This window comes from Hemitrygon akajei, chromosome 5 (assembly GCF_048418815.1).
Source record: "Hemitrygon akajei chromosome 5, sHemAka1.3, whole genome shotgun sequence".
Lineage (NCBI taxonomy): Eukaryota > Metazoa > Chordata > Chondrichthyes > Myliobatiformes > Dasyatidae > Hemitrygon > Hemitrygon akajei.
The window spans coordinates 138711835-138725967 of record NC_133128.1 but is presented as its reverse complement, the minus strand read 5'-3'; the positions used below and the strand labels follow the sequence as shown (position 1 = coordinate 138725967).

General features: G+C 42.8%; 1 protein-coding gene across 1 annotated transcript in view; it reads left to right on the top strand.

The window, feature by feature from the left end:
- pofut2 (protein O-fucosyltransferase 2) overlaps nucleotides 1-14133 on the top strand; it is a 32870-nt gene that overhangs the window by 10609 nt on the left and 8128 nt on the right. Inside the window, exons 5-6 of the mRNA XM_073046636.1 lie at nucleotides 3066-3132; nucleotides 9414-9539. Of these exons, the coding sequence (XP_072902737.1) occupies nucleotides 3066-3132; nucleotides 9414-9539 (193 nt within the window). The remainder of the gene's footprint in view (nucleotides 1-3065; nucleotides 3133-9413; nucleotides 9540-14133) is intronic.

Genomic DNA, 14133 nt, shown 5'->3' with positions numbered 1-14133 from the left:
CTCCTTTATTTTATCTCACTGCTTGCTTGATATTTTGTATTAGTTGAGTGCAAAGTCTTCTATTTAAAATGAGGACAAAGGTCCAATTTATTTTTCTGAGTTATTGCAGATATAGATTGTATCTTTGCTACATTGCCTTTCTATTATTATTTTGACATCACTGTTGTAGAGACATGCAAAATGTCTCAAACAGCAGTGGTCATGTCAATTTTGATGGCTCTGCTTCTTTGCTCTTTGTGTATCTATGTCTCTTCAGGTGTCTTTCTATTTTCTAGATCTGCAACAAGGGCCTTAGTTTAGTTTATCCATTCCCGCAATTTTCACTGTTATTTAATTCCCTGGAAAGCAATCCCCCTACAAGAGTTGAAAGCCTGATCTGTGGTACAGCACTGTATGTAGTTTATTGTGTGACAGAATTATCCTGCTTTTGACTTCAAAACTCAATGGATTGAATTTTAAAAGTATTTTATCCTATTTTTATTAATTACTGTAGATACTCTACTGCTGAAAACCTTTTCATCAATTTCAATGTGTTTTGCACATTTTCCTCATTTGTATTCAAATTGCATCTCCTCATGCATTCTCAGTCTTGCTGCAGCTCTCAATGTCAGAAACTTTGGCCTGTTTCAGCAATTCATTTTACAGTCTGTCAAACCTAATTACTTTTTCTTGGTTAACTTCTGTTTTAATTTTACTCTCATAAACCAGAACTCAGAACCAATGAGATGAGGATGGAGTTTCTGCCATCACTTTCCACCACACTATGAATCTCCAATCTCAAATAATTGCTGACAAAGGGAGAAATGTGAGATAATTCTTGGGAAAGTTGCTCTTAGGCTCTAGAAGTCATTAGTATCTCTCTTACCTGAATCATCATCACACTTAATATTTGTTCCCATAACCACAACACACTGTGGCAGAAGTGTGCGTCATCTTTAAAGACATTTCAGTAACTCAGACAGGCTATTAGGCTCCTTCTTAACTCTAGGCTTCTACCTTCAAGAACAAAAGGAGTAGACACATGGGGAAATCACTAAGTGTTGTTTCTGCACCAAGTTACTCTCCATCATGATTTGAAAATATATTGCCAGTTCTGTTTTCTCCTAATTCGTAGAGTGGTGTATTTTTACCAGCAGCTCAAGAAAGTAGTTCATTGACACTTTCTCAAGAACATTTAATGTTAGGCAATAAATTGTGGCCTTGCTAGCAACATGTATGTTCTAGAAAATAAAATGTATTTTTTAAAAAGTAACACAAAATGCTAGAGGAACTCAGCAGGTCAGACAACATCTACATAAATGAATAAACAGTTGATGTTTTGTGCCGAGACCCTTCTTTAGAATTGGAAAGGAAGGGGGAAGACGCCAGAATGAAAAGGTGGAGGCTGGGGAAGGAGGATAGCTAGCTGATGAAAGATGAAGCCAGGTGGATAGGAAAAGTAAAGGGTCGTAGAGGAAAGAATCTGGTAAGAGAGGAGAGTGCAACATGGGAGAAGGGAAGAAAGAGGGCCACCCAGGTGAGATGATAGGCAGGTGGGTTAAAGTAAGAGGCCAGTGAGAATAGAAGAGGGAAGGAGAAGGGGAAAATAATTATCATAAGGCAAAATTGATATTTATGCCATTAGGTTGGAAACTATCCAGATGGAATAAGAGGTGTTGCTCCTCCACCCTGTGAGTCTTCATCACGGACTGACATGTCGGAACGGGAATGGAAATAAAAGTTGTTGGCCACCAGGAAATTCCACTTTTGGTAGATGGAGCAGAGGCACTCAACAAAGTAGTCCCCCAATTTATGACTGGTCTCACCAATGTAGAGGAGGCCTCATTGGGAGCACCAGATACAATAGATGACCCCAACAGATCTGCAGGTGAGGTGTTACCTCACCTAGAAGAACAGTTTGTGGCTCTGAATGGAGGTGAGGGAGGAGGTGAAAGGGCAGGTGTAGCACTTAGGCCATTTGCAAGGTTAAGTGCCAGGTAGAGTATTAATGGGAAAGGATGAATGGACAAGGGAATCAAGGAGGGAGTAATTCCTATGGAATGCAGAGAGTGGGTGGGATGAAGATGTGTTTGTTGGTAGGATCTCTTTAGAGATGGTGGAAGTTGCAGAAAATAATGTGTTGGATGCAGTGTCTCATGGGATAGTAGGTTAGGACAAAAGGAACCCTATCCCTGTTAAGGCAACAGGAAAATCAGGTGAATATGGATGTCCGGAAAATGGATGAAATACGGGTAAGGGCAGCATGGTGGAAGAAGGGAAATCCCTGTTCTTTGAAGGATGAAGACATCTCTGATGCTCTGAAAATGAAAGCCTCATCCTTGGAACAGGTACGGTGGAGTTGAAGGAACTGAGAAAAGGGATTAACATTTTTACAGGAGACAGGGTGGGAAGAGATATAGTCAAATTAGCCTTGGGAATTGGTAGGTTTATATTTTTTTTTAAAAAGTCAATGTCTAGTTGTGGACTTAACTCTTAAACCTAAACTCTTAAACTCCAGTGCGGTAATGAAGGTGTATTGGAATGTAGAAGATGTTGTCCTCAACTGAGATGTTAAACACAAGCTCATTTCTCCTTTCTTTAGAATTTAAAATTCTTTTAGCATTATTCAAAGAAGCTTCAATGTTGTCTTTTTTTTCCTTGACAACATCTAACGGCAAATCATCTGGTCATTTATTTCATTGCTGTATGTGGGGACTTGCTGTGCTACAATTTCCACGTTCCCACACTCTGAATAATTCAGATGAGTTACATTGGCTGGAATCAAGTTGGGATGTCCTGAGATTGGGAAAGATACTTTCCGAATTCTGGTGTTCTTTAAATGTATCAATCTGCTAAATTTGGGCATGATGACTTTGAAGTGGGGCCATCTGAGTGCAACATTCATTGTGCTGGAGGAACACAGCAGGTTGAGCAGTATCTTTGCTTGGGGGGAGAGGGGGAATTTTTTTCTGAGTTCTTCCAGCATTTTGTTTATTGTTCAAGACTTAAGCATCTGCAATGTCTAATGTCACTGTTGGATTTTTTGTGGTCAAGGATTCCTGAAGAAGTTTCCGATTTTGTCCTAGGTCTGTAATGATAGACAGAGCTGAGAACCTGCTTCATGACCACTATGCAGGGAAAAGTTACTGGGATGTGAGTACTATATTGATTGAGAACATAGAATAGTACAATGTTTGGGCAATGTTATGCCAATCTTAATGCCAATTTGTACTAATTGTCCTATAGTACTGTCCTGTGTGTCATCTATATCCTTTTGTATTCATGTGTCTGTCTAAAAGTCTCTTAAATTTCACCAAAGTGCCTGTTTCTACTACTACCCCAGTAACCCATTCTGGGCACCAAACACGGTATAAAAAATACTTGCCCTTCATGCCATCTTTAAACTCCCTGCACCCCTCTAACCTTAAAAGTATGTCCTGTGGCATTTAAGATTTTTACCCTAGGGAAAAGATTTTGACTGTCAACCTTATCTATGCCTCTCAATTTTAAAAACCTCTATCAAGGCTCCCTTCAGCCTCCAACACTAGGAAATTGGAACAACACAAGTTTGTCCAACCTTTCTTTATACTGTAGTTTATACCCTCTAATCGAGGCAGTGTCATGGTAAACCTTTTATGCACTTTCTTTATAGTCTCCACATCTGTCTTATAATGGGACAACCAGAACTGCACGCAGTACTGAGTGTGGTGTGACTAAAGTTTTTTATATAGTTGTTGCATGATTTTCTTACTCTTGTACTCAACGCCCCTGACATTGAAGGCAAGCTCACAAACAAGAGGCCTCAGCACCAATCCCTGTGGAACACTACTGGATACAGCCATCTGCCCCTACACTTTTCTATGGACAAGCCAGGGTTGAATCAAAACTTGCAATTCACTCTGGAACCCATACATCTTTATCTTCTAAATCAACCAACCATGAAGGATTGTTTTTATTGAAAGGCATACTAAAGTCCATGGAGATAACAAGCACGACTTTCTCCACATGAAGCTCCATCAAGTTTGTGCAGCATGAGCTCTCCCACGCAAAGCCATGCCATTCAAAATGCACATAAACCCTATCTCCAAGCTGCCTCTCCAGTAGCTTCCCTACCACTGACATGAAGCTCACTGGCCTATAATTACCTAGATTATCCCTATTTCCTTTCATGAACAAGGGCACAACATTTGCTGCTCTACAATCCTCTGAGACCTCACTTGTTGCTAGTGAGCATCCAACTGTCTTGGTAATCTCTTCACTTGCTTCTTTCAATATTCTGGGAGATATGGTTAATCCCTGGGGACTTATACACCTTGCTTCTTTTTATTAGCAAAGGCCAATAAAAAAAAGTTCAAAGTAAACTTAAGATCAAAGTACATATATGTCACCATACACAACCCTGAGATTCATTTTCTTGCAGGCAATCACAGTAAATATAAGAAACAGAATAGAATCGATGAAAGACCACACCTAACAGGACAGACAAACGATCAATGTGCAAAAGGTAACTAACAGAGCAAATGTAAAAGGAAAAAAGGTAAATAAATAAGCAATAAATAGCGAGAACATGAGATGAAGAGTCCTCAGAAGTGAATCCATAGGTTGTGGGAACAGTTCAGTACTGGGATGAGTGAAGTTATCCCCTCTGATTCAGGTGTCTAGTGATTAATTACTGTTCCTGAACCTGGCAGGGTGGATCCAAGGCTCCTGTTCCAGCTTCCTGAGAGAAAAGAACATGGCCTGGATGGTGGGGGTCTTTGACGATGGATGCTGCTTTCCAGCGACAGCGCTGTGTGTAGATGTGCTCAATGGTGGGGAGGGCTTTACCCATAATGGACTGTGCCATATCCACTATTTTTTTGTAGGCTTTTTTTGTTCAAGGGCATTGGAATTTCCATCCCAGGCCGTGATGCAACCAATCAGTTATACTCTCCACCACATAAATATAGAAGTTTCTCAAAGTTTTAGATGATATGTCAGATCTTCGCAAACTTCTAAGAAAGTAGAGATGTTGCCATGCTTTCTTCATAATGGCATTTACATGCTAGACCCAGGACAGATCCTCTGAAATGATAACATTGAGGAATGTAATGTTGCTGAATCTCTCCAGCTCTGATCTCCCAGTGAGGACTGGCTCATGGACCTCTGGTTTCCTCCTTCTGAACTTTGTAATCAGCTGCTTGGTCTTGCTGGCATTGAGTGAGAGGTTGATGTTGTGGCACCACTCAGCCAAGTTTTCAATCTCCCTCCTATATGCTGATTCATCACCGCTTTTGATTCGGCCAACAACAGTGGTGCCATCTGCAAACTTAAGAATGGCATTGAAGCCACACAGTCATAAGCATAAAGCTAGTAGAGCAGGGGGCTAAGCACACACAGCCTTGTGATGCACCTGTGCTGATGAAGATTGTTGGGGGGGAGATGCTGTTGCCAATCTGAATTGACTGAGGACTGCAAGTGAGGAAATCGAAGATCCAATTGCACAAGGAGGTATTGAGGCCAAGATCTTGAAGCTTATTTATAATTTTTGAGGGGATGATAGTATTGAATGATAAGCTGTAGTTGATGAAGGTCACCCTGATGCATGCACGTTTGCTGTCCAGATGTTCCAGGGATAAGTTTAGAGCCAATGAAATGGCATTTGCTGTTGACCTGTTGTGAAGGTAGGCAAATTAAAGTGGATCCATGTCGTTCCTCAGGCAGGAGTTGATGTCTTTCATCACCTGCCTCTCAAAGCACTTCATCATAGTTGACATAAGTGCTACTGGATGATAGTCATTGAGACTGGTCACCAATTTCTTCGTAGGCAATGGTATAAGTGAAGTCTGCTTGAAGCAGGTAAGTACCTCAGACTGCCTAAGTGAGAGATTAAGGTTATTGGTGAACACTCCAGCTAGTTGATCAGCACAGGTCTTTAGTACTCAGCCAGGTACCTCTTCTGGGCCAAATACTTTCCGTGGGTTCATCCTCCTGAAGGATGGTCATACATCTGCCTCAGACTGAAATCACAGTCATCAGGGGGAGTTTGAAGGTGTCTCCATGTGTTGATGGTCAAAGTGAGCTTAAAAGGCATTGAGCTCATCTGTGTGCAAAGCCTTGTTGTCACCTCTATCAATTGGTTTCACTTTGTAAGACATGATAGCATTTAATCCCTGTTACAGCTGTTTAGTCTGGAATTGCCACTTTGCATGTCAGATGGCTTTCCAGAGATCGTACCTGGGCCCCTTGTATTTCACTTGGTCACCTGACCTGAATGCCACTGATCTGGCCCTTGGTAGATTGCAAATCTCATGGTTCGTCCAGGGCGTCTGGTTGGGGATGGCTGAATGATTTTGTGGGGGGACATTTGTCTGTGACTGTTTTTATAAAGTCTGACAACCGTGGTGTATCCCACAACAACCTCTTTTTTTGTCCTTATCTCTGGAGTTTCACTCTCTAGCCTCTGCTAAAGTGGTGTACTTAGTACTGAGGGGGAACAGCCACAGGGGTGCGCTGAGGGGGGGACTCCAAGCCAAGCACAGACAAAAGGACATGAAACTTCCTCTACCCTCATCCTGTTAGCAAATGTACAGGAATATGCAGCCAGTGCAGAGTACCCCTGTGGCTGTTCCCCTCAATACGTAGGTATACCGCTTTGAATACCGTTAGTAGGGGCGAGAAGGATGCCACAGAAGCCGAGTCTCAAGCACTGAGTCTGGCTCTGTGCTCAGGGGGGAGAAGAGGAGTCCAGTAGAGATAGAAGATTCATTTGTTTGAAGAGCAGACAGGAGGTTCTGTGGACATGAAAAAGACACCCAGATGGTATGTTACCTCCTAGATACCAGGTCAGGGCTGTCTTGGATCAAATACACGGCATTCTAAAGGGAGAGGGTGAGCAGCCAGGAGTCATGGTACATATTGGTACCACTGACATAGGTTTTTTTTAAAAAGGGAGGAGGTCCTGAAGAGAGAATATAGGGAGTTGAGTAGAAAGCTGAAAAGCAGGATCTCCATGGTTGTAATATCTGGATTGCTGCCTGTGCCACATGTCACTAAGGAAAAAAATGGGATGATTTGGAGAGAAATACGAGGTTGAGGAATTGTTTGCAGAGAGCAGGGTTTCAGATTTCTGGATCATTTCTGGGATGGGGTAGGTAGCATGGGGTACACCTGAATCCAAGTGGGACCAATATTCATACAGGCAGTTTGTTCAGGCTGGCTGGGGAAGAGGATGGAATCGAAGTGATAGGGCTGAGGATGGGGCAGTTGGTATACAAGTAGATGCAGGGTGTAATGAGACTTTGACAGATGACAGGCCGATGATAGGGTGACATTGCTGTCAGTGGGATGAGCTAAAGAGTAAAATGGGGGCAAAATCAAAAACGGTGATGAATACAGGACTGAAGGTGTTATATTTCAATGCACACAGTATATGGAATAAGACAGATGATCTTGTAGCGCAGTTAGAAATTGGCAGGTATGATGTAGTGGGCATCACTGAGTCATGACCAAGTTTGCAGATGGTACAAAGACAGGTGGAGAGGCATGTTGTGTTGAGGAAGCAGGGAGTCTGCAGAAGGATTTAGACAAACTAGGAGAACGGTCAAAGAAGTGGCATCTCAATATAGTATAGGGAAGTGCACGGTCCTGTACTTTGGTAGAAGGAATAAAGGCATACACTGTTTTCTAAATATAGAGAAAATTCAAAAATTTGAGGTTCAAAGGGATTTGGAAATCCTCGTGCAGGGTTCCTTAAAGGTTAACTTGTAGGTTGAGTTGGTGGTGGGGAAGGCAAATGCAGTGTTAGTATTCACTTTGAGAGGACTAGAATTTAAAAGCAAGGATGTAATTCTGTGGCTTTATAAGGCATTCAGCAAACTGCACTTGGGAGTATTGTGAGCAGTTTTGGGCCCCTTATCTAAGAAAAGATGTGCTGGCGTTGGAGAGGGTCCAGAGGAGGTTCACAAGAATGATTCCAGGAATGAAAGGTAAACAATATGAGCATTTGATCTCTCTGGGGTTGTACTCAGTAGAGCTTATAAGAATGAGGGGGATTTCTTGAAAACTAATGAATATTGAAAGGCCTAGATAGAGTGGAAGTGGAGAGGATGTTTCCTATAGTAGGGGAGTATAGGACACAGGCTCATAATAGAGCGACATCCATTTAGAACGGAGATGAGGAGTTTCTTTAGCCAGAGGTAGTGAATCTGTGGAATTCATTACCACAGATGGCTGTGGAGGCCAAGTCATTGGGTATATTTAAAGTGCACGCTGATAGGTTCTTTATTAGTCCGAACATCAAAGCTTACAGGGAGAAGGCAGGAGAATAGGGTTGTGAAAGAGAATACATCAGCCATGATGGAATGGCAGAGCATACTAAATGGACCAAATTGCCCGATTCTCCTCCCATGTCTTACGGTCTTAGTGCTTTTCAAAAGACCCAGCAGTACCTTCTATTTATTCTCAAGGTGTTCTAGCATATTAGCAGGCTCCATTCTCTTTCACTATCCTTCAGATTCTCCTCCTTGACACAATGGTGCAATCAACTTAGCCACTTGCTGACTCCAAAGGTAACTGCCTTCCTCTGGCCTTGAGTTGGGCTATCCTTTCCTTATCCTCTTTTTCATAATATAAGCACTTGCTTACTATCTTTATCATTCCACAAGGGCCCTGTTTGACTTCAGCTTCCTGACTAAATTTACGACCTCTCAGGTCATCCCAAGATTTCCTTACCTTAGTGGAACATGCTGACCCTGAACTCTGATCAGTTGGTCTTTAAAAAACTTCCACATGTTAGATGTGGGCTTGTCTAACAGCAGCTGATTCCAGTCAACACCAAATTGTTCATAATTTGCTCTCTCCCAATTTCATACCTTTCTGCAAGATATGATTTTCTCCATAAATGTCTTAAAACATACGAGTTTTGGTCACTATTCCCAATGTGTTCATCCCTATCAGGTCTGTTACCTGGCTGGTGCATGAACTTAAAAATGTCTGTGTACACCCTTGATTATTTCACTCCCCAGTGAGAGGTGTCATCAGCAGCATTGAGTTTGCAATTACAACTGCTCCGCGATCCTCTGCTGGGTTTTCTCCTTCAGTACATTTTTTAATAAGGATCCCCTTCACCTTTCCTAATATGCTCAGTCTAAAACATTATCCAGCATGCTTCTTTGGGGTGCCTTTTACTCTATTAAAGATGATGTGTAAAAAGTATATTGCTCTTGTTTCAAAATGATTTAAAGCCTCTGATCCATACCACTTACCCTATCAACTCCTACCCCACCTCGGGTGTTCCATTGTCTCCACAAATATATTGCCATCAGAAAGCTACATAATAATATTTTACATATTTTTGTAAAAAATGTAAAATAATAATATTTTACATATCTTTGTAAAAAATTGTAAAAGGAGCTTCGTGGATATAAGTTTTCTATTTTTCCTGCCATTCACAGGCTCGGAGAAGCATGGTTTTTGCCAAACATCTACGTGTAGTTGGGGATGAATTCAGGGCTAAGTATCTAAACTCTACAGATGAATTGGACAACACTGTGTACAATGAGGATTGGACTAAGATGAAGGTAGGTTGTGACCAGCTACAGAGAGAAGTATATGAATGTAGAATGATATTTGCATTATTTTTTTTATCTCTGAGATCAGTGGATGTCAGTTTTAAAAAGGAGTGGAGGTGCTTACATAGAGCATTATGGCATAGTACTACCCCTTTGGCCCATGGTGCATGACACCATGGTATGAGAGGGAAAGCAACCAGAAGTTATGATACATGTAGGTACCAACGACATAGGCAGGAAGAGTGATGAGGTCCTGAAGTGTGAGTTTCGGGAACTAGGCAGAAGGCTGAAGAACAGGACCTCAAGGGTGGCATTGTCAGGATTGCTGCCAGTGCTACGTGATAGTTATGGTAAGAATTGGAGGAGATGGCAGTTGAATGCATGGCTGAGGAGTTGGTGCAGGGGGCAGGATTTTAGATTTTTGGATCATTGGGATCTCTTCCGGGGAAGGTGGGATCTGTACAGATTGGATGGGTTGCACCTGAACTCGAGGGGGAGCAATATCCTTGCAGGTAGGTTTGCTAGCATGGTTCAGGAGGGTTTAAACTGATTTGCAAGGGGGATGGGACCCGGAGCGATAGAGCAGTGAAAGAAGTGCATGGAGTAAAGCCAGATCTAACATATGGAGAGGCTTTGAGGAAAGAGAAGCAGAATAAAAGGTGTAAAGGTAGTAAGGTAGAAGGGCTAAAGTGTGTGTACTTCAATGCAAGAAGCATCAGGAACAAAGGTGATGAACTGAGAGCTTGGATACATACATGGAATTATGATGTAGTGGCCATTACAGAGTCTTGGCTGGCACCAGGGCAGGAATGGATTCACAATATTCCTGGATTTCAGTGCTTTAAAAGGGATAGAGAGGGGGGAAAAAGGGGGAGGAGGGGTGGCATTACTGGTCAGGGATACTATTACAGCTACAGAAAGGGTGGGTAATGTAGCAGGATCCTCTTTTGAGTCAGTATGGGTGGAAGTCAGGAACAGGAAGGGAGCAGTTACTCTATTGGGGGTATTCTATAGGCCCCAGGTAGCAGCAGAGATACCGAGAAGCAGATTGGGAGGTGGATTTTGGAAAGGTGCAAAAATAACAGGGTTGTTATCATGGGTGACTTTTTAACTTCCCTAATATTGACTGGCACCTGATTAGTTCCAAGGGTTTGGATGGGGCAGAGTTTAAGTGTGTCCAGGATGGATTCCTGTCACAGTATGTTGACAGGCCGACTGGGGGAATGCCATACTAGATCTAGTATTAGGTAATGAACCAGGTCAGGTCACAGATCTGTCAGTGGGTGAGCATCTGGGGGACAGTGATCACTGCTCCCTGGCCTTTAGCATTATCATGGAAAAGGTAGAATCAGAGAGGACAGGAAAATTTTTAATTGGGAAGGGCATATTATGAGGCTATAAGGCTAGAACTTGCGGGTGTGAATTGGGATGATGTTTTTGCAGGGAAATGTACTATGGACACGTGGTCGATGTTTAAGGATCTCTTGCAGGATATTAGGGATAAATTTGTCCCGGTGAGGAAGATAAAGAATGGTAGGGTGAAGGAACCATGGGTGACAAGTGAGGTGGAAAATCTAGTCAGGTGGAAGAAGGCAGCATACATGAGGTTTAGGAAGCAAGGATCAGATGGGTCTATTGAGGAATATCGGGTAGCAAGCAAGAAAGGAGCTTAAGAAGTGGCTGGGAAGAGCAAGAAGGGGGCATGAGAAGGTCCTGGTGAGTAGGGTAAAGGAAAACCCCAAGGCATTCTTCAATTATGTAAAGAACAAAAGGATGACAGGAGTGAAGGTAGGACCGATTAGAGATAAAAGTAGGAAGATGTGGAAGTGAGCGAGGTCCTCAATGAATACTTCTCTTCGGTATTCACCAATGAGAGGGAACTTGATGATGGTGAGGACAATATGAGTGAGGTTGATGTTCTGGAGCATGTTGATATTAAGGAGGTGTTGGAGTTGTTAAAATACATTAGCACGGATAAGTCCCTGGGGCCTGACGGAATATTCCCCAGGCTGCTCCACGAGGCAAGGGAAGAGATTGCTGAGCCTCTGGCTAGGATCTTTATGTCCTCGTTGTCCACGGGAATGGTACTGGAGGATTGGAGGGAGGCGAATGTTGCCCCCTTTTTCAAAAAAAGGTAGTAGGGATAGTCCGGGTAATTATAGACCAGTGAGCCTTATGTCTGTGGTGGGAAAGCTGTTGGAAAAGATTCTTAGAGATAGGATCTATGGGCATTTAGAGAATCATGGACTGATCAGGGACTGTCAGCATGGCTTTGTGAAGGGCAGATCATGTCTAACAAGCCTGATAGAGTTCTTTGAGGAGGTGACCAGGCATATAGATGAGGGTAGTGCAGTGGATGTGACCTACATGGATTTTAGTAAGGCATTTGACAAGGTTCCACACGGTAGGCTTATTCAGAAAGGCAGAAGGCATGGGATCCAGGGAAGTTTGGCCAGGTGGATTCAGAATTGGCTTGCCTGCAGACGACAGAGGGTCATGGTAGAGGGAGTACATTCAGATTTGAGGGTTGTGACTAGTGGTGTCCCACAAGGATCTGTTCTGGGGCCTCTACTTTTCGTGATTTTTATTAACAACCTGGATGTGGGGGTAGAAGAGTGGGTTGGCAAGTTTGCAGACGACACAAAGGTTGGTGGTGTTGTAGATAGTGTAGAGGATTGTCAAAGATTGCAGAGAGACATTGATAGGATGCAGAAGTGGGCTGAGAAGTGGCAGATGGAGTTCAACCCAGAGAAGTGTGAGGTGGTACACTTTGGAAGGACAAACTCCAAGGCAGAATACAAAGTAAATGGCAGGATACTTGGTAGTGTGGAGGAGCAGAGGGATCTGGGGGTACATGTCCACAGATCCCTGAAAGTTGCCTCACAGGTAGATAGGGTAGTTAAGAAAGCATATGGGGTGTTAGCTTTCATAAGTCGAGGGATAGACTTTAAGAGTTGCGATGTAATGATGCAGCTCTATAAAACTCTGGTTAGGCCTCACTTGGAGTACTGTGTCCAGTTCTGGTCGCATCACTATAGGAAGGATGTGGAAGCATTGGAAAGGGTACAGAGGAGATTTACCAGGATACTGCCTGGTTTAGAGAGTATGCATTATGATCAGAGATTAAGGGAGCTAGGGCTTTATTCTTTGGAGAGAAGGAGGATGAGAGGAAACATGATAGAGGTGTACAAGATATTAAGAGGAATAGATAGAGTGGATAGCCAGCGCCTCTTCCCCAGGGCACCACTGCTCAGTACAAGAGGACATGGCTTTAAGGTAAGGGGAGGGAAGTTCAAGGGGGATATTAGAGGAAGGTTTTTTACTCAGAGAGTGGTTGGTGCGTGGAATGCACTGCCTGAGTCAGTGGTGGAGGTAGATACACTAGTGAAGTTTAAGAGACTACTGGACAGGTATATGGAGGAATTTAAGGTGGAGGGTTATATGTGAGGCAGGGTTTGAGGGTTGGCACAACATTGTGTGCCGAAGGGCCTGTAATGTGCTGTACTATTCTATGTTCTATGGTGTTGTGTCAACTTTTTAACCTACTATAAGATCAATCAATCTAACCCTTCCCTCCTTTGTAGCCCTTCATTTATCTATCTAAGTTTCTTAAATATCCCTAATGAATCTCTGACAATACCACCATCTTTGGCAGGGTATTCCATGCACTCACCATTCTCTGTGTTTAAAAATACCTCACCTCTGCCATTCCCCCCTAAGTTTCTCCCTGCTCTTTCAGGCGCATTGGGCAGCAACCTTGCCATTTTTTTAGCGTTTGTCTGTTTTAAGAAGCCAAGATACCAGCTTGACACTCAACCTGGCATAGGGTGTATTTGTGCAAGCAGCCAGCCGGATTCAAACCCAGGACCTCTTGCTCCAAAGTCTGGGTGCGGATACCACTACACCACTAGCACAGACGATCCCCCCAAACTCTCCTCCAATTACCTTAAAATTATGCCCTCTTGTATTGGCCAATTTTGCCCTGGGAAAATACAAATACATACCAAACAATTTATTTCATTTCAGGACCTTTGCTAAATTTCTTGCATTATGTCTTTCCCAATGGTTCAGTTGGTTCCTCATTGCCTGTCAGTATCCTTTTTTATTTGTTGCGGAAGTCATTATACAATGCAAGGCTTTTATTTTAAAGTATTGTGTTTAAGAACCAGAGACTTCTGCAGTTCAAGTTGAGATCAATGCCTTCTATGCTCACTTTGACTGTCAAGGTATGAAGGAACCATTACAAACTCACATAGCCCTTGATGATCCTATGATTTAAATCTCTTGAGGCCAGTGTGCAAATAGCCTTCAGGAGGGTGAACCCATGAAAACCGTCCAGCCCAGACAGTGTACGCTAGCCAAGTACTAAAGACCTGTGCTGATCAACTGGCTGGAGTGTTCACTGAGATATTTAACCTCTCATTTCAGCAGTCTGAGGTTCAATTATACCACTACCTAAGAAGAACGTGGTAACCTGCTCAATTATCATCCTGAAGCATTTGCATCCACAATGAAGAAGTGTAATGTTTTGAGAGGTTGGTGATGAAACCTATCACAACTGCTGATAAGCAACTTGGATCTGCTCCAATTTGCCTACCAGAGT